The sequence below is a fragment of the Centrocercus urophasianus genome, unplaced genomic scaffold (genome assembly GCF_019232065.1).
Source record: "Centrocercus urophasianus isolate 14NV4802_14NV808 unplaced genomic scaffold, USGS_Curo_1.0 seq_29, whole genome shotgun sequence".
Lineage (NCBI taxonomy): Eukaryota > Metazoa > Chordata > Aves > Galliformes > Phasianidae > Centrocercus > Centrocercus urophasianus.
The window spans coordinates 9837939-9861994 of NW_024884855.1; the positions used below are offsets into that span (position 1 = coordinate 9837939).

Consider the following 24056-nt stretch of genomic DNA (forward strand, 5'->3'; position numbering starts at 1 on the left):
GAAAATGGCATTTATAACATTGCCCTGAAATGTTTACCTAATAATAACACTGAAACCTCTACTGCTCCTCACAGGAAACAATCACCAGTCATGGAAGTATTTGAAGGATTCAGTAATTTCCTCACAGAAGCGGCATTCTGTTCAGCTTTCTCTTGTCATCTGAAGAAGGGGGTTCCAAAAATCAACCCTCCTAGAGCTGACATCCGAATATCCACGAAACTGCTGGAGTTTGGAATCTCTTCAACCATAGAAGTTCATAAATTGTATTAAGATACAAGAAAACCCAAGAAGACACAAGAAAGCTAAATAGGACGATTCAGTGCCTTTTTTGATGATTCATGAGGTATTGCTATGGACGTATAGTTAATCTCCCTCCTGGGTGGAGTATCTTTATAACACATTAATCCTTAATCAGCTCGACTCAGTGATGATAGCACGGATTGTGAAAATGCTTCACTTGGAGTATAGCAGAGCAAGGGAGTTCAAGGCATTTCTTCCACCTGCATTAGCAAGGCTTAGAATTTTTGCTGACACAGTAAAGTTAGCCAGGTTTAAAGGTGTTTCTGTTTGAGAAAAAGGCATGATGTACATGCAGTTCTATCAGCAATATCTGCACAGTGACGGTTGAACCATAACTCTGAAAGAAAGGTTGATTTTAAGTGATTAAAAGAATATCTATTTTGGGACACAGGTATAAGCATTCCCTTTTCATAAACACACTGATGTATCTGCTAGGAGATTCTATCAGCATAACACCCAGGAAACCTCTTGTAACTCAGTGCTTTAGTAAAAAACTTAGGAGAGATAATGAAAGAAATAGGAGATACACATATTGCCCTCTTTCTGAATAAAGATTTGAGAGTCAGGTGAATACCCTGAAATGTAATTCAAGAAGTTTTAACTTTTTTTTTTCCTTTCCGATCTCCTGGGCTCCAACACTCTTCCTGTACCAGGGAAGGTGCTACCTCCTCTTGATCGTTATAGAGCTGGCCAAGACTTTTTTATCCCTTGTTTGAAAGATCCCCCAGTTTTGAACTGTTATCCTCTACCTTGTCTGATATCTCCAGATGCTTGCATCTGTCCTTTAATATCTCATCAAATTCACCATAATCTGTGAATGCTATTTAAATTCCTCCTACTTTGCTTTTTTCTAGACAATTTCTACAAATATTAAATAGTAAAGACATCTTCATAAATCTGTTGTCATATTGCTATAGTTTGCTGTTTGTTTTCTTTGATTCTTAATTCTAACATTTTTAAGAAAAAAACATAAATATGCTACTTGCTTTGTAAGTGCATCAGGTGCAGACTGTTCTGTTCGAAATCTGTAATACTTACTACATTTAAATAAAATTTACTGTTGCATAAGAGTACATCAAATTTAATCATATTTACTAACAAAAAAGCCAGCAAATTTTCAAAGGCAGTCAATGTCAGTAGGTTCAAAACACAGAGACATGCTGTCTACACGTTTGTTTAAAAGCAGATACTACAAAAACACCCAGCAGTTATGAACCCACCAGCTTCACCAATCCAAAAACAAGGGAAAAAGCTGTATGCTCTCCCTAAAGAGCATCTCACTTTGCAAGTGGCAATGCAGAATAAGGGGCTCAATGGACCATTAGCCTGAGCCAGTAGGGCACTTCTTATGTTCTGATGGAAAACTTGATTTATCTGTTCTGAAAGCCAATTAGACACAGAACAGATATTATTATCAAGTTAGAATTGTCTGTAAATGAAGTATTCAAAATTAGTAGCAGTTAGAGGAATGTGGTTCCTGTTAACTGAGTGCCATTTGTGCTGTTGTTTTGGATTATACTGAGCGTTAAGAGACAGTGTTACAAAACAGCATTCAAAGAAAATCCACCATTTTAAAATCTGAACAAAATAAAATGACTACTTCCTACTATTATATTATGTATACCTTTCTATAAAGCCTTTCATGGTGAATGATTCAAAGTCATGTGCATAATTTCCCTCCAGTAATCTGTATTTCAAGGAGAACTGTGGTCCCTTTTGACCTGGCATCGGGCTGCAATGCAGCAAACACTAATGACTGGAAATTTCTGAGGCATGTGAGGAGATTAGATGTGTGTTATCCTAGTTCAGATACCATTTTGCAGATCCATCTGAAACGTACCACAAAGCTCCCTGCTCGCCATTCACAGAAGCGCAGGAAGAACTTGGAAACGAAGGGGTTGAATTTGTCATTTCCACGTTGTGCAGACACAGCTTCAGCAAGGACCAGGCTAAAGCACAGAGCACTAGAAACCCTTAAATAGCAACTCAGTTACTACAGTTAGATAACAATTTGAGTTCCATATGAATCTAAGCTAGCAAATTTTTGAAAAAATTTTTGAATTGTAATTTATGCAGTAGGGAATGAAATCCTACAATCCTTGTGCTGCAAGTGAGAGGAAAAAAAGAAGAGAGGGAGAAAAATTGTCATTGTTGTAAGAAATTTCTTCATTTTTCCACTGTTCAGCGCTTGGGTCTTTTCCATCTCACTGAGGCTGGTCTAAAGGACAGTATTTCCTCAACTTTGTCTTAACTGCATTTGTACACCTGAGAATCTACGCAGCATTCCACCTGAGAAAATATTATCCTTTCCTGATTTGCTCCCACTTATGCTAATTCTTTTCCTCATTTAAAGTGTAAGATATCAGGTCAATTTATAAAATAGATACTCTGGAGTTAACGTTATATAGGCCAATTTAGAAACTTTTTCGTAAGTTTCATTGATCTGTTTTTGCATGGAAAAAAGAAAGTAAAAGTGGCCTAATTTAAAAACCACTTAAATCACAGAAAATTGTGTTATAGCAGGGAAAAAAAAGTTACAAAAATATTTAATTCTAGGAGGAATCTCAAAAAAACTCAAACAAGAAAGATTTTTGAAAAAGGCATTAAGACTGTTTTAGACAGTTTCAGATGTTTGCTTCCTTGTACCTCCTCCACCAGTAGCAGCAATGCTAGAAGCAGTGAATCCAAGTATTAAAGTTTTTAAAATGTTGTCCAATGGGTCAGAAGAAAATCTGTTGCTAAAGTTGCTAAAAATGGAAAAAGGTTACCAACTTCTCTCCTACTACCCATTTTCTTCCATCTGGGTCAACACTTCCTTGGGGGGGAAGGAATTTACCTTGCAAAGTCCTCTAAATGTCATTACTTTGCCCCGGACTCACTATTTCAAAGGAGAATGTCATCTGAGTCTTCCAATCTGAGTCTTTTCTTCCTTTTTACTTCTTAATAAGGGAAATATACTGGCAGTCACATAAGCCTTCTGGTTTTACTCAGCTTTGAAAGATTTTTCAAAAATTAATCCAATTGATGGGGTCCTTTAACACACCTGCAGTAACTTACTAGGTAAGATTTCTATTTAATCCACACTATCACATGGGTCATACCTATCTATATATCTAATTTCATGGTAATTATTCCAAATACAGAACACTTCTGCCTATCTTTAATGAGTATTTTTAGTTTGTATTTAATAGATTCATACCTTGTGTAGTTTCAATTTACTCCTGCTGCATTTTAAAGCTTTTGCTGTGCCCACAACTAATAGCTGACCTTCTTTCAAAGTAAAGACTGAAATCTCTCCATCACAGGCGCCAGTTTTGAGATTTGTACAGAGGAAACATCCTTTCATGTAATTTGATGGCACATCAGTGAAGACTGTAACAGCTGGTGATTCTCAGTCCATTTTATTGAACAGTAGAAATTGAGCAAAGTAGGTCAGCATCATCTCCTCATAAGGTTTATCAGTAAGTTTCCGAAGTGAAAGCTCAAATAGTAGATCAAAGCTTCACCTAGACTGACACACTCAAGGATCCCACTAGGATGTGCTTCCTTAAGAACAGCTCTTGTTAGGTTCCTTGGGAGCAGAAATGAAACACTACAGCTTCCTTGTTGTTGTACGTTACAGCTCCTTGAAAAACGCCATTATTCTCTCCAAAGATTGTAATTGAAAGTTATAAGTTATAAAAACTGATTTATTCTTGCTGAAGGACTATTTAAAATGATCTGAACTAACTGAAATTTAAAGATTAAAAACCACATCAATAGTTCTATCCTCAACATTTATTTAAAAAGAGGTTTAGAACAGAGCAGTATGATATAATTTAAAAGTGAATCCAACAGTTGTTTTTGCTCCCTCAGAGAGCAGTTACCGCCTGTCATATAATTAAGTGAATATGTCAGTGACAGAATACACAAAGCAGCAGGGAGTACAGGAAAATACAGCAGCGTCTTGTATCCATAAGCCTTTTGGCTCAGCACAGCGAGAAAAACCTGTCTAATATATTAGAAACAGAGAATTAAAAGGCATGATCAGAAACACAAGAAATTGCAAAAGCGGAGTTCTCTCAGCACACTGCATGCTGGGTGTGAATCAACCCAGGCGATGCCCAGTGAATTTTATGACAAGTTACAAAACATGCTGTACAGTTTATCTCGCATAAACGCTTTATCTCGCATAAATTTGAAATTGATAAAAGTCAGCTAAAAATAATAGCACACCTTGAAGATCTACGCTGGGTGAAGAAAGTGTTTGTGCAGCTCCATCCACGCTGAAGACTTCCCAATGGGCGTTATTTCCATTACGATTGTTCTATGTTGTCATTTATCCTCATATTCTCTCAATAAACCTGTTGAATCTTATTCGCTGTTTCATCTATTATTGAAATTTCTTAAGGATGTTCAAGAGAAATGCTCTCATAAGCTTAGGCAAAAATTGCTGAAGCTGAAGATGGAGCTTCAACATAAAAGTTAGCATGTGAGTAAAGTTAATAACGCACTAAGGGCTGCTCAGGAGCAGAAACAATCCTTCATGGTCATGCCAGGCAAGATAACCTTAGTGACAGTGAAAGAATACTAAACTCCAATCTCCAAAGCCATTGATTCCCCCCACCTATTGCAGTATTTGGGGAAAAAAAAGAAAGTATATTGAAAAAAAAATATACTGTTGATGAAGGAAATTAAGGTACATTTCCTCAGAGATGAGGTGCTGCTGTTTCACCACCTGTGTTAGATTCCATCATCCAGAATCTAGAAGCAAAAAGCAAATTTTGGTCTAATTGCTGGGTACCACACAGCGACCCTGCACGTGTAAGGAGATTTTTCTGGAAGCTTCCAATTATCATGGGATTTTGCTTAGGGATTTCTTGCACCGCTGATTAAAGATAATAATGAAAATAAACCTATGGCTAATAATTGTTGAAGCTGTAAGGGAATATATTGAGATGATTATCAACTTAATGAAGCTGGCATTGAAATACATTTTCCTGATCTGCTTAATCTGTGTACTGCGTCTTCTAACTGAATAATACGTTGTGTTTTTGCTCAGTCTTGGTAAATAACAGACTGATCCCTCCTGTTTACAAATGACAGCAAACAGTTCCAGGAAAAATAATAAAACAAATAAGCACAACATGTGCTGTAGGAATCAGTCATTTCAAACTCAGTAAAATAAGCTTTGTAGAGTAAAGCTTATTTCAACATGCTTAAAATTTCATGCTAATTTGTAATTACAAACATAATTCTGAACTACTTACTAATTCAAAACAATTTTGGGTGGAAATTTCGTATGGATGCCTTTGTTTAAGTGCAAATCCACAAAGATTGATTAAGAAAGTTAAGTCCTATACAACTTCTGGGGAGAATATAAAGCAAGCAGTTAAAAGAAGTCCAACTTCTTCCTCAGATTTCAACAAAGGTTACCATCTCTGAGAATCTTTTGCAATGTATTTCTTTCTTCTGTCTTTATCTGCTACAAATATGGAGGCTGTGGCTCAAAGTTCCCCAGTTATTTAGGTGTGAATATCACACCTAGTTAAAGGTGCTTTCCAGAGCATTCATAAGAATGCTACAGTCTTAAGTAGATGCAGCAAGACTGGTAGAACTACCCAGGCTCCTTTTGGTGTTTAAACACACTAAGTGCTAATTCTTCTAGGACAAAGGATCAGATAGAATCAAATACTTTTAAAATCATTTTTAAAAAACCCCCACCCACAAATAATGCTCTCCTCCATTTGTAGAGTACTCATGTGTATACAGACGAAATTAACTCCTGAGTTCTGTAGCAGTACCAGGCATAACTGTAAAATTACTTTGGTTCTAAGTACTCACAAACACTCATTAATCCTCACAGTATGGGAAGCATATGTGTAAGTATTAGCCTATGCCCTAAAGGATGAGGTTTCATTACCTTACCCATTACTTTAACATTAGATAAATGCCAACAGTGAGGCAGTGGTCTGTAGACATCAGAGGGGTTACCTACAACTAGAGCATTCGATGTCAAAATCTTCCAAGAGACACCGTATTCCAAACACTGAGTACAAACACGTTTATCTAATTCTACTGAATATGACACTGATACAAGTGATAAAAAAACCAGAGACTAATACATTATGTCTTTCATGATTCAAACATTTTGTGTAAAACAGCATTTCTAATGCAAATAGCTGCAAATGCTGTTCCAGTTGCCAAGAAGATAACTAAGATGCATAGATAGTTCTGAACAATCCTAACATTTCAATAATTGGCTGATGTTGAATTATGAATTGTGATATGGCAAAAAATGCCCAGGATGTATCAATCTTTACTTATTCATAAGTAGAGAAGACTACAATTGAACAAGGAAGGTTGAAAGGAAAAAAATAACAAGTATCAAATAACATAAAACACAATGCATGTTTTGAAACAGTAATGAAGTTATCCATAAAGCAAAATGGCTTAGAACAATACCGATAGGAATTAACTGGCAACTAAATCTGCTCTTCTGGTTTGCTCTATTTTGAGCCATTCTAGAAAGGTTTCCATTTTAATTCTCCTGTTTATGATGCCACCAATTCTTGGCACTGCATTCACCCACATTAAAATGCCACCGGTAGCACAGATTTAGGCTGCCTCAGAGGAGCAGGGTCCTTTGCTCTGCCAGCACATCACAAGGAGACCCAGTGCTCTCATGGGTCAGGGTGTGGGCTGCAGAGGAAATACTTCCCTGCCCTAAGATTTCCACACCCAAACATACGTCAGCCCCTGCACACCTCTGCCCTGCACATCTTCCTTCCCTGTGTGGTAGCACAGCAAAACGATACAGTAAATACAGCAAAATGATGCATGACAGATGGAAGATGAAAGAATTACAAAGAAGTTCTTCTTAAGTACGACAGTACTGAAGGAGCATGCCATGGATGGAACAGAGAAGATGTCAAAATGAGAATGCAGATCTTCAAAGGTTACACCAGGTTTTCTACACTTAAAAATGTAAATTTAAGAAACCTATTAAAATACTAGATTTTGTATTAGCACATATTCAGAGTCCTTATAATAACTGTGGTAAATCTCTTTTGCAGTATAATAAAGAATATTCAAAATCTGCATGTGAGTAAAGATCCAATGGATTTTTTTTTATTTCTGTTAACATATGAGAGTGAAAAAAATGCCACCCTTTGAAAAGCCCTTTGATGTTACACAAAAAAAGGCTTTATTATTATGTTACTTCAGAAGGATAAATAAAGCAGTAGGGAATTAAACATTTAAACTATTAGCAAATCATCTGGCATCTGGCTGGGAAGCTTAGACCTGTTGTCATACTGTTTGACCATTGCACCTTGTGCATATGCTCTTTGTATTACACTAACTCCAAGACAGAGCTATATATGATGTGTCATTTTGACTCTAGGTTGTAAAACAAGCTGCCTGCTACAAAACTATCCCAAAACAACCAAAAAACCACTGCATTAAAAGAACATACCTATTTTACTCAAAAAATGATTACATTCTGCTACTGGTAAGTGTAAATTTTAAAAGACCAGATTAAGTGAGAATTCCATTGGGTACATCAGGCTTCAGAGCTGATGTCAAAAATCTCAGAGATCCTATGATTCAATTACTGTCTTCCCATGAGCAAAAGAAAATTCTAAGAGGCATTTCCCAATCAGCAAATTTTCTATTGATTAAAATAATTTTCCTTTCAAATGAAAATCAGAAGGAATTATATGCAGGATTCTTATTCACCCAAGCATACCTTAGTAGTTTTTATGAGAGAAAGCAAGGTGTATTTTGCACACCAATTTCTTCCTACTTCATGCTTGCTTTTTTGTTGTTGTTTTGCTGTTGGGTTTTTTTTGTTTTGTTTTGTTGGTTTTTTTTCCCCTTTCTGGAATTGTTTCCTGAATAAAAGTGGCTTCTCAAAGAGGCAAGAGGATGACCTACTGATATTTTACCTTTATGAATCCTGATTAGTGAACCTTCAGCAGCATAAACTTTCTTTATTTAGTGAAATCAACACTGACAGTTATGGATTAAAAGCTATCAGGCATTAAAACATTAAACTGTCACTTCTCTTTATCTCACCAAAGCAAGGAGATCTCACAACTCCCTGATTTTATTAAATTATCAGTGACATGTTAGTTTATATCTTGGACTGGAATTTTAAATCATCAACATACAGTAAAGGCCAATTTTCAAGATGCTTAAGGTATTTCCACTTCTGTTGTTAAAAGGTTTCTTAAAAATATACTAATTTATTCTTCAGATAATGCTGCTGAAGCTACAGTTGAAATCACTTTGGAAATGGGACAGAAATAGCTTGTGACAAAGCACACAACCAAGGATTTAAAGCAAAGTCAGAAGTGCAGTTTCATTTTGGCGTCATCAAAAGATAAATGACACAGTTACCCACTAGAAGATAGTTAATTTATGAAAATTTGTCCAAGTAAGATCCAGTAGCTGACAAGGGGAAGGGGATATGTCTGAGCTGGGAGTAGTCTGGGAACTTGTCTGAGGGAGGTAGTAACAGAGAAGGTTGAAGGAGCGCTCAGACACAAAATATCAGGAGGATTGGAGCCCTAGAGCAGGAGATGAGCTCCAGTCTTAGGAAAATGGCCATTCTGGAAACATGACTTTGGAGAGCAGAACCACTGGGATAGATCACCAAGGGACAAAAGTGTACTTGACATCTTGTACGTGGAAGCCGCCATCCACATGTTGCCTCCCCCAAGGCAAGTCATTTCTCCAATCTCTTTTATCACAGACCTAATTAAAAGAATAGCAATGATGCTTTGTGGAAATGTCCCATATTGACTGCATATGTTGGAGATTATTGACATTTTCTCTCTCCTTGACCACAACATTTCTGTTAAGTTGTGAAAAAGAATAAAATTGTAAAAAAAAAATAAATCGAAATGCACATAGATTTTTTTTTTAAAGTGTATTATGTATGAGCTTCTCATTGCAATATCTGTTGGGTAAACAGAAAATGCAGCTGTATAACAACCACCATTGAAATTCGTAAGTATACCAATAAAGTCTGCTTCTTGCGGCTGCTAAGGCCAGTTTCAGTTCCCATGGAAACAGATGATGGATTGCCAAAAATGTGTTTTGATGTTTAAAATAATCAGTGATTCGAACTAGTGATTATTATGAAAGTATTGCACTTTTCTTCCAGTGAAAAAAGTATTACACTGGGAGTAGGAACAAGAACACATAGCAGCTGGCAGACAGAAGAGGAGATGTTAAAATTCTTGCAAATGGTATTTGGCTGCTGATGGACAACAGCAAATACAGTTTTTATTGGAAAATTATTGAGAAAAATCTAGAAAAACTGTAGTTCAAAAATTAAATACGAATTTTTGCAGAAAAATACGTGAAATGGTGTTGTACAGATCTTAGCTTCAGTGTTTTCAAGTGCTTTTCCCGAATAAGGTCTCCTTTAAATCTCTCGTTTGAGAATTCAAATAACTGAAATAGATAACATAGAAATTTCCAGAACTTGCCTACACTAAATCTGTAAAGATTCTTCCTCTCTTGCTTTTTAAGTTACGCTTGTATTGGTCAACTGTGCATCTGGTTCCAAGCTGACAAATACCCACCACAAAGTCAAAATGATGCCAACTGAGTTGTACCAGTGACAGATGGGTATGGCCAGAGGGAGGAATGTCTGGGAGAGAACAGAGGCGACACAGAGGGGAGAGGAATGGGAGTTTGGATTAGGAGGGACTGTAAGATCTGGGGGGAAGAAATCAGAGAAACAGTGAGACAGCTCAAGGAACAGGGGCTTCCCTGATCTTTTGGAGAGGTCGGCTTTTTTTCTGTGTGGTTTCACATATGCGGCATGAGGATGGGCCACACTTTCAGGATGCTGTCATTCCTTCTCTCACGTGAGCGAAAGCTCTAGACCAGCTCCCACATCTTCCCAATGCTTCCTAATGCGTCCTAATCCATTCTCTCCCTTTTGCAGAGTTTGGGACCATTTTGCCAGGCCATGCCATCTCACGAGTTTCTCTGTCTTTTTTCCTCCACCAGGTTGAAAACACATAATCCACTCCTCTCCAGTGTCCTCATAACTTACACATGCTCCTGCCTTGACCCAGCTGTGGTTTCCCTCAGTCAGTCTGACATAAGGTATCCACAGAAGGTGAGGAGAGGCATGGCCCTCCTCCACCATTTTCCTTTCCCATCCCTTCCCCTTGCCACTGCTGTGATGCCAAGTAGGCTGTCCCTACTCTGTCCCCACCACAGTAGCGTGATTTTTGAGGGTAAGGCAAAGGGAATGATGTTGAGCAAGCAATGACTGTGGTCACCCAATAAACGGATGCCTTGTCTATAGCTAGTACTGACATGAGAACAACTGACTTGTGTAATGTATGGAAATAACCACGGACATTTAGATAAATAAAAGGCAGCGCTTACATACAGCAGAAAAATTTGCTATGAATATTGGCTGTTCGGCTGTTTTTTCTCTTTTAATCACAAGATGCCTTTAAACATGTTTCACCAGAGCTAAAAATCATCCTTCTCACACAAATCAGACAGACTCCATGAAAGCTCAGACAGGGCATTTACAATCTATTTAAATTCATTTGGAATCTGTTAGAGGAAGGCCAGACACAAAACAGCTAAAGATTCTGCTCACAACCACGGATCAGAGATAAGCCATAGGCAGGCTGCCAGCTCCTTCCCTTCTCTGCAGCGTTAATTAATGTAAGGTCTGCTTCCCAATGCTTCGCTGTACCAAATTCTTTAAATTCAGGTTGAACACTGTTAGCAAACTAGACTTGATACAAATCAACCACAAAAACCACAGCACATCCCCAGAGTCCAATCCTCTCTGTTGCTTTGTTTGTTGTTGTTGTTTTTGTTTCCTGAATAACAATCAACACAAAAATAAATCTGCCAAAATTATAGGCTTTTAAAATTATTCTACATAAATTAGAATCTTAGAATCATTTGAGTTGGAAGGAGCCTTTGAAGACCATCTGGTCCTATTCCCCTGCAATGCACAGAGACACCTATAGCTCCATTGGGTGCTCGGAGCTCCATGCAGCCTGACTTTGGTTGTCTGCAGGTACAAGGCACCACCATTACACTCTGGTTGCCCTGTGCCACTGCCCTTAGCATAAATGACTGTTTTTAAAAATATTCCATCTAAATTTCCCCTCTCTCAGTATAGAACCATTTCCTCCCATCCAATCAAAGCAGACCCGGTTAAATAGTTTGTCCCCTACTTTCTTACAGTCCTTCAGATACTGAAAACCCACTCCCAGGTCTCCCCAGAGCCTTACAGTTACTAGCTTACATGTCTTAACATCTCTTGCATATCATACAGAAATCCACAAGAATCATGAGGACAGCCAGCACTTGTTCATTTCAGCATAGAAGGAAAATTAATAATCCCTTGTAGTAAACAGCCAGAAGTACTGACAGATACATTTTACTTCAGTCAGTTTTGATTAATAAAAGCTAATTGGTAAACATAAGACATTACCTGCTGCTATACTTGGTAAGTCACTAGCATTTTGCATCTATTTCCACAAGGAGATAGATATGTGAGTGGTCATAGGAGATAAATCTTTCACAGGGACTTGTGAACAATCGCCATTAATTAAGCATAAATATTTTGTTTTATTTGGTGCATTTTCTCTTAGGAATGATTGCGAGATTTCTAAATAGCCTTATTTTGTTTGCATATTAAAATCTTTCAGTTTGTAGATAGAGTATTTCTAAGATGAACAGAAAAGATGTTTTTCCTAAAGAGCACATCAGCTGTTAAGAAATCATATTAGTGATCTTTCCCTAATATCATAATTAGTTCTGGAAATGGAGCAGATGCAAGGAGTGAGCCCCAAGGTACAATGGCAATAAGTCTTCGTATCTCTCTGCTTCTAGATCAGATATGATTTTTAGAAAAATAGTTCGAGTTCTCTTTCAAAGAGTAATGCTATTAACACTTCTCTCATAGTGCATATTTTTTTCAAGCTGCATTTGTCCCCAGAAAGCAAAGGACTCATAAATCAATTTCTTACTGCAAGCAGTGATAACTAAATCATACTTAGAGCAAAAAGGTTTCTTTCTAATGACACTTTCATCCATTCCTCATTGTTTTACAAATTCCAAATCTATGATTAATAAGTGTAGCGACAGAAAAAATGATTTTGTTCTTTAAATGTGATCATCTTAGGAAAAACAATATCTAGTAGTCAGATTTTTCTCTTAGTGATCTTTAAAGTTCCATTGATATTTACAGCTGTTGAAGATTGTGCTGAAAGATACCACAAGCAACTGAGGCTCAATAAAACACAATATTAGTTCCAAGCATCCACTCTCTTTTCTATCAAAAAATATGGATTTTGCAGTGCTGCTGTAATGGCAGCAACTTCTCCAGGTTCATAAAAAAAAAATCCCTCCATGTTTTGTGCTCTAAATTTGTAATGAAACATATTGGTCAAATATAAAAATGTGCTTTGCACCTCAGAGTGTGTCTCTCGGGAAGAATCCACTTCCAAAAGAGCCTTAAAGCATGTTTTTTGGCAGCTTTTTTCCTCCTGCCCCACTTCCACACTGCAATATGAGCAGTGTCCGTCAGCACACAGTCCCAAGGTACAACTCAGTGCTCCTCTCCTTTCCTTACCCTATAAGTTAAGAGATCTAAAGAAATTAATTATTAAAACATATGTTTAAAACTGGTGCCAAACAAATTATGAGCAGAGAGAAAAACAGTGAGGTTCAATGTAGTCAAGTCAAACAGCTTTAGAAAACAGTCCTAAGATTTGTTTATCCTGTGGTGTAAATGTTTTCCCTCTACTGAAGCAGCAGACAAAAATGCTTAAAACACTGACAGCACCCAGGACTACTCAAGCAAAGTACTTGAGAAGATGGTGGGAGATTTCCCTATAGTCTTTCATATATATACAAGCCCTAAGGACAGCAGTAAAATTCTGTGTAAAATGATTGCTAGCGTTGGCTGTTCCTTTAAGTTGGAAGCACTCGATGCATAGGTTTGATTAAAAATGAATAACAGAACGCTCATGAATTTCACTTAAAGAAATAACTTTCTGCTACGAAATATTCTTCTTCCTCAGGTACTTAAAAGTTGGTTTTAAATGTAACATGGAGTGTGCAAATGTACAGCCAGAAAACAGCAGCTCACAGCTGTCTTACCCCTCACTGCAAGAGATGCCACTCCATTACAGTGGCAGACCTAAGAGATCTGCAGACTTTGTTCTTTAAATTATTGCTCAGATATACACAGCAGAGTTGACAGCCTCAGAATGTATTGCTGGCTAATGCTAATCATCAGAATTTTAATTGAAGTACTATCTGGTGTACGTGAAAAGAAATTACATGCAACTAACACAAGTTGTGTGACCGGCTGCTATATGCAGAGAAGTGCATTGTTGGCACTAGAGTTGCTCATATAAAATGAAGTGGTGTTTGCTTTAAAGTGAAAAACGCATACACAGAGCATTAAGAGAGCTGTTACCATCCAGACAAAACCTAATCTAATACTACTATTAACTCAAAAACAAATATGCTATCCCACATACCTTAAACTTTCTCACTGTTTTGTTGTAGCTACTTGTTTTCTTCCTGAGAATGTTATTAATGCATTTACAATTTTACCTTAACAAATGCTGAGTAAGTCTGCCCTAGCTTTGCTTAGTTGCAGGGCATTATGAGTGTCCAAAGCCAAAGGAAGGTGTATTTGAAGGCTGCTTGTGCCTTGTGCATGTTTTCCTTCCACAATCTGTCAGCACATTTAGCATCTATCAGAGCTAGTAATGACCACATACATTCAAATGCCTAATGAAGTGTTCTCACTGCAAAAAAATAGATATTCACACAAACCTAACGGCAAAGCAATTCATCTTCACTGTCTGGCAGGACGAAGTGCATCTGTGAAGAATTTGGGCTCATTTGCAGTTAACTAAGTGACAAAATGTCCGCCTAGCTAAAAGGGATGCCCCAAAACTCATTTTAAATGAGAAAAATAAACTTTTTTGTTTTGTATCAGACAGCATTCCGCTAGCAAAAGACCTATGAGGTAATACTTACCTATCTGCAGCTTGTATGGGGCAAAGGATTTCACTGTAGAAAGTTATTGAGGATAGTAAAAATTTCTTTATCGCTGAACTTCTCAAACAGATTTTTTTTTTTTTCTTGACTGCTGGATTCAACCTTTTCGGTTAAGTTCTTCACTTAGAAAAACAGTAAAATTAATTAAAACCTAGGATTTAATTCCTCACTATGACAGCTGAAGGCACTTGCAGATCTGCACAGTGCCTTACCCTCCAAGGCAGCGTACATGCGTGGTGTGAAGGAAGGGCAATGCTCTCTGCTTTGAAGTCTGAGGAAGCACACCCAGGGAAGGCAACCTGAAGACATGACATCTCAGAGCAGTGATTTCTTTTGATGCAGTTACCTTGAGGGAAGTTAATGTTTTCTGTAGGATGTGAGGGAAAACAGATGGAATTCTCCCATCAGTCAAGTCCCTGGATAATGGCTCTGTTCTTATTCCACATTAGTCTGTTCAAGTATTTGGAAAACATTCATCTGTCATAGTGTAATGTGAACTATTTAAGTATGCTAGGAAATTTTTCACATAATACTAAAAAACATCCCCAAATCTAACTCTTCTCCTTACTTAATCTCTCTTGCTGTTGATCTTCTGGCCTTCTCTCTCAGATTCCCCATTTTATAGCCTTCTAGCACATACATACCTTCCTGCTGATGATCTAGGAACATCTTCTAAAACACCAAATTGAAATTTGGTGAAAGATAATGCACAAAAGCCAAAATGAATATACATGCATGCTGCACTAAGTAGAAGAAGAAAAATTTAGGACTTAAATTTTTAAATACATGCCAGCATGTCACACTATCTCTGCTGCAGATACGTTACTCACCCTAAGTTGGAAACTATGTCAACAACTCCACGAGTATGAACAGGCTTTTTGCTTCACATTCATATATTATACAGGGATCTGCTGGCTTTACATTTTTATTCATCTAGGAGGAACTTGTCACAAAAAGGATTATATAAAAAAATTAACACCTGTTATTCTTGTATTATAGCACCTGCACTGCTAAAGTGAGAATAATATACAGTTATATATGCAGTTCTTTGCTGCAAATTTCCACCAGTTAAATAAAATATGCAGTTTGGGAAAAAAAAAAAAAAAAAATTATCTGTCTCAAAGGAAATTTTCTCCCACAAAATAATGTGTCTGCTCATGCTCACAGAGTAAAACTACCATTCTGAATTTCCTTCATAAAAAACTGAAACCAAAGCCATCTACTGACTCAATTCCTCTGCCCTTAGCCTAAATAATTGGTACTCTTCTCCTTAGAGATCAGTAAGACAATCAAAATTACAGGTCTGTTCCTTATGATCATCAGAATTCATTAGAGCTAGCAACTGGCAAGGTATACACAGAATATTAGAAACCACACAGTACTTATTTGTACTTTCGTAGTCTTCTTCAATGCATTTGCCAAATATCCTAAAATCTTGTGACAGTTCAGAAATACACCTTCTGTTCTCTTAGCTCCTGTGCTATGTAAACCCTTGTTGCAGAGCCAACAAAGTGCTGTTCCTTGAAACGTTTTAAGATAGTGTGCGTTCTTGTTTTTTATTTCTCCAGAATTACTCCTTACTTTCATATTTGTCATTCAGTGAGAACTCTACATGCCCTCTACCTCTCTTCCCATATCAATGAAATTGGTTTCATCTAATGGTGACACCAGCCATGCATCCCCATGTAAATAAGCCTTGGGATCACTAACACCTTTCTTCTGTTACAGTATAACTAACTGTGTGCACCGTAAGGCTGTCCTGTGAGCAAAAGTTAACTCAAACCTACTTGAATGAACACATTTCTTACAAGTTGCCACAGATTTTTAAAAAATTAAAAGGATGGAACAAAGCCAACTTTATATTCAACAAGCATTGATAAGAAATTACTGTGTACCCAAACCAACTCTTCTCTCCTCATCTTTAACGCTGCTTGTTTCCTCAGTCTGCACACACTGTAGCCATGTCACCCTTGGAAATCATTATTGTAGCTGACAGAGTAGCTGATTGATGTGGCTAAATCATTGTAAGCTTGTTTAAGAGGATTAAAAAAGCTTTATATTGATTTAGCAATATAAGGTACTTTTAATCAGTTTAAAGAGCATCTACATAAGGTGGCTGCATCAATTGCACCGTTCTGTTTAGCAGGTGATCCAATGAGACATGCATCTATTCACCTGGATCACCTGCTAAACAGATCAGTTCGACTGCTACACCTCTGGTGTACAGAATGGCTGCAAGTGCAGCTTCCTCCAGAGAAGAAACAGAGTTATGGTAAGACAAATGCAGTTCTCACACTTTTATGTACATTCCTGTGTGTTTCAGGTTCCAGGTATTCTTCAGGGCAGCTGCACTGGCTGCCAGAATATCACAGCAACATGTGAATGCTGTATGGTTCTTCTAATACTTGGAGGCAGCAGTAGACCGACTGCACAGAATGCAAAGGTGATTGGTGTGAGTAGCACAAATCTGCCACTTCCTGAACTTATCAAGCTCACTGTATAAGATGTATCAAACTTCCTGGGAAGTTCACCTTTTCAGTGTGAGTATTTCTGCAAAAATAAATAAAACTAGAAGTCCTCAAATTCCTTTCAGGCAATATTTCTGATCAGGGAGGTTTTAGGTATATTCCACTCCTACCATAGAACAGAATTTTATGCTTGTAAACATTAATTCAGTGCTGTGAATCGCAAGAGATTTTACCACAAAAATCCCAACTGTCTTGAAGTAAAAGCAAAGCATAGCACATGAAAACAGGAGTTTAAAACTAACCAATGACACACATCTCTACTTGCAGTTTCCTTGTACTATAAGATAACCCACACAAATCTCATTTTCAGACCCTATTTGCTTGTCTGCGTCACTCTGTTCTCTTTCCCAACAACAAAAAACTGCCTGATATCTGGACGACACATTTTTTTCAGTCTGCTTTATTGTTATTATTTTTTTTAAATACTACATTCTCAGCATTGAAAAAAGAAAATGTGTAACATGGTAGGAGTGCAGGAAGTAGTATATTCATAATAGATAATAACTCGGGATTTGTCACTTTCCTCTCTCCAAGAGATTGCCCAGCAACCCACTGTTTCAGCTTCCAGCTTGTTTCCCATCAAATTACTATTAAACCACTCATAAATTATTACGCAGTTGCTTCACATCCTTGCAATGCCAATTTTAACAGTTTCAAAGAGCCTGTAATACTAGCATTCACATTTAGAAAATGCACATGAGTGGCAGTAAAATATGCAGTACGGATTAATAAAATCAGAATCCAGCAAGAGTTCTCTCTCTCTAATATGAAGTGTAAAGACTCAGCAACCTTTCTGGATCTTTGCAATATCCCATTACCATCAGATGCTAGCATGTCTGTCCCTTGGAGTGCATGAAAATGTACTGCGCAGTTAAAAATAACCACACATATTCTTGGCATTTCAACTGTTTTCTCATAAATTAGGCAAGTAAGAAAAATATTTTACACATACATAAGATAAATGTAATACATATATGCAGACAGACAGGCAGACATTTTATATTCAAAAATTTTGCAACTTCTATGTTCTCTAAATTAGCTTCAGTTACAAACACAGAATGGCCTTGTGACTACTTCAGAAAAGGATGAGCACACCTTGAGATAATAGCTAATCACAGTACAGGAACTCCACCATTACTGGGTGAGCTGCTAATTAGTCAAAGAGAAATAAAACTGTCATTCAGGCTAAAAAGATAAGGAAAAACAAGCAATATTTAAAACTTTATGGTGAGGAAAACAGTATTAAGCATGGCTCTCAGTGAAAAGCTCATAGTAAAAAAGAAAAATCTCAGTATTCATTTAGTCCACTCAAGTAAACATAATTTGAGACATGAGCATTTACTTTTCCAAAATGTATCATGAAAATGAATAGCAAGAAGGAAGTGCATATCCACTCCGTAATGCTGCACCAGGACCATTAAAACCACATGAATTATTTTGTCGAAGTGCTTAGGAAGATCAGAGATGGTCTTAAAATAGCCATTTATCTCCAGCTTAGTATGAACAAGGCTACTTTACTCTCTTTAAACCTTAATTAGTGTATTTTAAAAGTAAGTTGTGTTATCAAAGGTAATTAATCACATTTTAGGGGGAGGGGATGGATTGAGATTAAAACTTACATTCTGCTGCTAGGAATGATCTTGTGCCCATCTCTAAACCATGTCACTTGTGGTCTTGGATAGCTGAAGATATGCATGAAGTTTAGAACTGCAGCTTCTCCTTCAGTCACTGTTTTTTTCTGGTTTGTGTCCATGAAATTTCCCATGTCTGCAAAATCAAAAAAATATGTATACTAATAGTTGTAGAAGTTCTCATCCTTCATTTCATTTCAGTAGTCAGAGAATGAAATGTGTTTTACCATAGTTATGGGCGTTGCTGTAATTAGTCAACACAGAGCAACGAATCATGAGACAGCACTGATTGCCACACGTTGGGTGAGCAGTAAGGCATAAGGCCAAGCCAAGTGCTGCAAGGGCACACAAGAAGTCAGCTTTACAGAATGGCCAAAGTGTTCTTTTCAGATAACTGAGTGTGTTTTTACTGAAATAAAAATTTGATCTTTTTCTTTGTTTTCTATTGATGGTGGTGTCCTCTTGTGTTTCTGGTCGTTTGGGGGTTTTTTTGCTTCTTTTCTTTATATTCTTTTTAAAGAATACTTCACTTCTTACTCTTCTAGCACACAAAAGAAAACATTGTGCTATGCAAAGAAATGCAAATGGCATATATAATTTTCTGAATTTCTGCTCACCAAATACTTTTTAACACAATACTTTTCCTTCTATCCATATCGAAACAAACAAGCAGCTGCATTACTTGTAGTCATCAATGTGAAGTTAGATCTACATAAGCAAGCCATTATACATAAATGCATATCAAACTAACAAGACTGTAATAATGTTGGTAGCAATTAGTTCTTCCGGCTATATGCTGTGATTCAAATAGATCTTTGTCATTTACAAAAACATCAGCAGTATTAAACAGGAGCTTTTAGCAGAAATAATAATAATAATAATAATGGAAGAAGGAAAACTACAATTGCAGAACTTCTGTCTCTGAAGGTTTCATTTCATAGGAATCTATGGAGTCCTTGTTAAAAATTTAGCAAACATATTTTTCTTGTTTTCCTTTTGCCTTTTGTGTCTTATTTCTATCCATTAAAATATTATCCATTAAATTATCCATTAAAATGGGAGCTGTAGGCTCCCACTTATTCATCCTCCAAAGAGTTTCTATGCATTTTAATTTGCTTTAAAGTAGGAAACCGATACACACAACTATTCTGGTTTCTGACTCTAAAACTTTCTGGTTTGTTTTTATTTTAGGGACCACTGGGCTCAGGGATGTTCTCCGGGCCAGAGGGATGCGAGTGAGATGGAAACAGAACGCACTACCAGGTCTTTGGATGGAAGGAGATGAGAAGAGAGAACAAAAGAATTAAAAACACGTGGTACTTTAAAGGTTTAACTATTTTTGTATTTTTCAAGTAATTTATTCAGACATTGTACTGCCTCTGTTGCTCCGTATTTCTTACAGCTGTAATCAGATCATCTACATGAAGCTTCAAACCGTGTAGGTGGATCCAATTAACTTCACTGTCATATGGTTATTGCAGTCTTCACAATTCAAGAGTTCTAAGCCCATTCTGTAATTAAGATTTACTCAGCAGTTTTCTTAACAGTATCTGTTCCCATTCAGCTAAATCATACATTAGAACACAACAACATTGTCTAAATTATTTACCAACTTCCCTGCTACATCAGAGGACACGGGCGAAAAAAATACCACAGGTTATAGAATATTTTAATCTATGTAAATGCTGTGCCAATCTGATGGACAAGTTTCACAAGAGAAGCAATATAGGTCACTGTAGAATCAAGACAGATGATCTCCTAGGCCATGTAAGATCTGCTTTGCTTTGTCTCCATGGCACTGCCAGTGAAAATAAATAAATAAATAAGCTGCTTAACTCAGAGAGAGAAATCTTAACAGAGAGCTTTCTGGCCTTGCTCAGGAACGCAGAACTGTAAATTAAAGGAGTGTGGGGTGCGAATTTTAAGAGCAGAAAAGTAAACAATTACACTTTTTCTCTCAAGAAGAACCAAGAACATGGACACCTACCAAACAAAAAAAGTCTGCAGAAATAAAGCACTTTGCTGAAAATCCTTCTGTCATTCAGAAGGGAACAAAGTTATCTTTTCAAGAGACAGAAATCTTCAGCAGCAGCAGCAAGGTAAAGTATTTCTGTGCCACTTTCTCATCATCATTCCCACAAGTGCTTCCTCATGAATTGCTCCTTCTGCTATGGCAGCACAACTGCCTGTGCAGCTGCATACAGAGCCAGATAGTGGGGGAAGGAACAATTTTACCAAACCCCACAAGAATATAAGCACAAAATTCCACGTAACTTCCCTCATGACACACTTAATAGCTTCCATTGGTTCCTTGAAACAGGTTTCTAATAAATAACTCAGTGTAGCTAAATTCCACTTACCAAATGACATTTACTAATACTGATTTTCCATTTACTGATTTGGAGGAATTCAAATTTGATCCCCATGTTAGATTGCTAGCACAAAGGTTTCGTACTTCAAAACATAAAGGCTTAATTTTACTGTTATTTCCAAGCAACTCACTCGGGTAATATCTTCTGTATGTTAAACTTAAACAACATAAATAATTGGAGTATGCAATCATTCTTAAGCCATAGTAATTAGCACTAAATCCTCAGAATAAACTCAGCATTATCAAATGGAAGTTAGATGTGAAATTAGAAGTCAGCTCTGAAAAAATCTCCTCCGTCCAAACTGAAGAGGTACAAACATTGAAACACGTTGAGAACAGACAACGGTTCACAAGCTTTTGGCTCTGAAACAACCAGTTTTGTATCATGAGAATTATGATCTGAAGGCTTCAGGAAGCTGATCTCTTTCAGATATTCCATCCTTCCTTTTAGGAATCCATTTCTTTTTGGATTTTCTTTTTTTTACTATTATTATTATTCTGTGCTATCTGGCCTTTGTTAATCCCTGCATATTTATGGAAGAGCACAATACTCTTCTCTCATCCTAGAGCTATCTCCACATGATCTCCTTCTGATAGCTTTGAATAGCTTGAGTCTTCTCTAAAGACTCACTGTAGCACCACTTTGAGCTTGTTTCCCAAAGTGTATCTTACATTAAGTGTGAAGCTTCTCGTGATGCAATAATTCTGAAATTAATATTATATGCAACACATTTTCAGACTAGCAAATTTTATTGGTACCCACAAAAAGGATCAGTTAGTTAACAATTTGACAGAATAACTTCTATCCAAACCTACATGCCACTTGAACTTCAGATCTCCTCTGCAGCAATGCCCCCATTCTGTTTCGCACAATGCATTGATAAAAGCCAGCATCAGACTTCTGCAAAGCTGGAATGATGTACCTGTAAGAGAAAAATACAGAATTGTAATACGCTTCTTCCCACATGCAGATCAATGCTGCTTTCTGTTACATTTCATGTTATTCCTTTAATATTGTCTCAAAGGCATATTGCATTTTTTCTTAAGAATAGCAAACTTCTTGTCTTAAGAAATACAATTTATAAATACTAATTAGTCTCCACAGTTTCTCTTGAAATGTAGGCTTAAATGCTTTCCTCAGCTTTATCTAACCTCATTCACAAGGCAAAGATGCCTGGTGTTTTATTCTGAGCTGGCACAAGACTGCAATCTAAACATAGGCAGCAGGAAGCCTCACAAGAACTATCAAAGCTCTGCCGTAAAAAGAACTGTTTACTACACTGCATGACCAGCGTAACTCCAAAGAGCACTGAAAAAGACAGTGCACTGCACACTGTATTTGTTCTGCCCTTTGATGTACAAAAGAAGTCACTTATTCCACTACTGCTCACCTTCTGCATTCAGCTACATCTGATCACTCAACATGAAAATGAGCTGATGAGCACGGTTTTAGTGTGAATAAAACACAAGAATAATATAGATAACCCTGCATTAAGCAAACATAAATCAAAGCACATATTTCCCCTGGTCACCTTCTGAAGATATTATGGTGGGATAAATGAAAGCTTTATGAAAAGGAAAAATAATACCACTGAACTTTAATCTTTGAAATTTAATCCCGCTAAAAGAAAGGATCTCTTCCCATACTCACACAAAGCAGACACACCCACACACAGAGCAGCTAATATGTGAACAGGATCAGACAACACAAAAACAAAGGATAGCGAAGAAATCTAATTTAAGTGATAAATGTTGTCTGTAATCACTGCATTATAATCGCAATCAAAGACATTACAGCAAATAGGTCAACCGACCTAAAAGAGTAAATAAAACCAGAGCCCAGTGCCACCAACAAATGGCACCAATCTAATCTGATGCCTAGCAGCCCTGGCTTCCTGAGGATGAGTTACGGGCACTTGTGCTGTCTGCCTGCCTGTGCTGACTCCTCCTGACCTGCTCTGGTGCAACCAGCAAATTTCCTTCAGGGATTATGACAATTTGTACTGGGAAGATAAAACAGACTCACAACCCTGCTCCGTTTGGAAGCAGTAAGCTGGACAAACAGCACACAAACACTTGCTGTTCAGTGAGTAGATACAACCCCGAATCTACCACATTGCCTTGCCTGATGAGTGTGACATAGGAAACAGAAAATAGGTGAAAATAAAGGGTGTAAGATAGAAATCAAGACAACATATGGCTTCCTGATTTCCTTCCAGAATAATTTCCTTCTACAGCAGATGACTGCTGCAAAGCATCACTAGCCAAAAAATATATATTTAAAGATTCTGACAAATAAATATTGATAATTCATTTTAACAGCTAATATTACCACACTTGTTATTGTACTTGGCAAAAATTAATTCTTCTGCTTGTCTACAAAACGGAGCCAAAATTAAAGGCTTATTTCTTTGCTCCTCATCTATACCAAGAAAATAACAGTTACTTCTTCCACTAGGACAAAACAAATCAATTACATCAGAAATCTCCTACATTAGTGTTCTTTTCTAACTTATTAATGTTTCAGCAGAAAACATTCATAATATCTTGCCTGAAGAAAACCTTTTGGCAGAAAAGCTTTTAAAAGTTTGCATGAAAATCCCATCTATCTTGGGAATTCCAGCACAGCCCAAACCTACACAGCCCTTGGCCTCTTAGTGGATCTACCAAATAGCAACGTGCAGGAAAGGCAAACAAATGGCACATCCTGGAACATGGATTTGAAAATGGGATGCGTCAGGGTTTTCTGAGTGACAACGTAATGGGATACGTGCAGATTGTCAAAGAAAGAAAAAGCAAGAGCTTGAAAAACGTTTTGGAAGGATGCTGTGTGAGATGGGAAGCAACAAGGAAGAAAGTAGGAAGACTTCTAAGGAAAGAAGGGACTTTAAAGGAAATTAAACTGATTTGGCTGGTGCGCTGCTCGTGTTTGGGATGAAAGGGAAGAATGCTTAAGAAACAAATATGATGCAGCCCGATCACACAGGACCTTAAAAGAAAAAACACGATCCAAGTCTGACAATGAGCTCCTCAGAGAAGAATAAAAGTTAACTGCTCAGCACTTGGTTGTTGTGCCAACTTCAACTATTCAGCACTCAATCATTACTTGACTGTTCAGAAGAATGTTCTACACAAGTCACTGAAAAGAACACACTTGTTTCTGAAGAG

The 24056-nt window shown here is 37.2% G+C and overlaps 1 protein-coding gene across 2 annotated transcripts in view; it reads right to left on the bottom strand.

Moving 5' to 3' along the window:
- The window catches only part of SDK1 (sidekick cell adhesion molecule 1), a 363255-nt gene that overhangs the window by 243064 nt on the left and 96135 nt on the right, over positions 1 to 24056 (bottom strand). For both annotated transcript variants that reach the window (XM_042828025.1, XM_042828024.1), the window contains exons 3-4: positions 21705 to 21811; positions 18506 to 18653 (exon numbers count right to left, since the gene is read on the bottom strand). In XM_042828025.1, coding sequence (XP_042683959.1) covers positions 18506 to 18653; positions 21705 to 21811 — 255 coding nt within the window. The remainder of the gene's footprint in view (positions 1 to 18505; positions 18654 to 21704; positions 21812 to 24056) is intronic.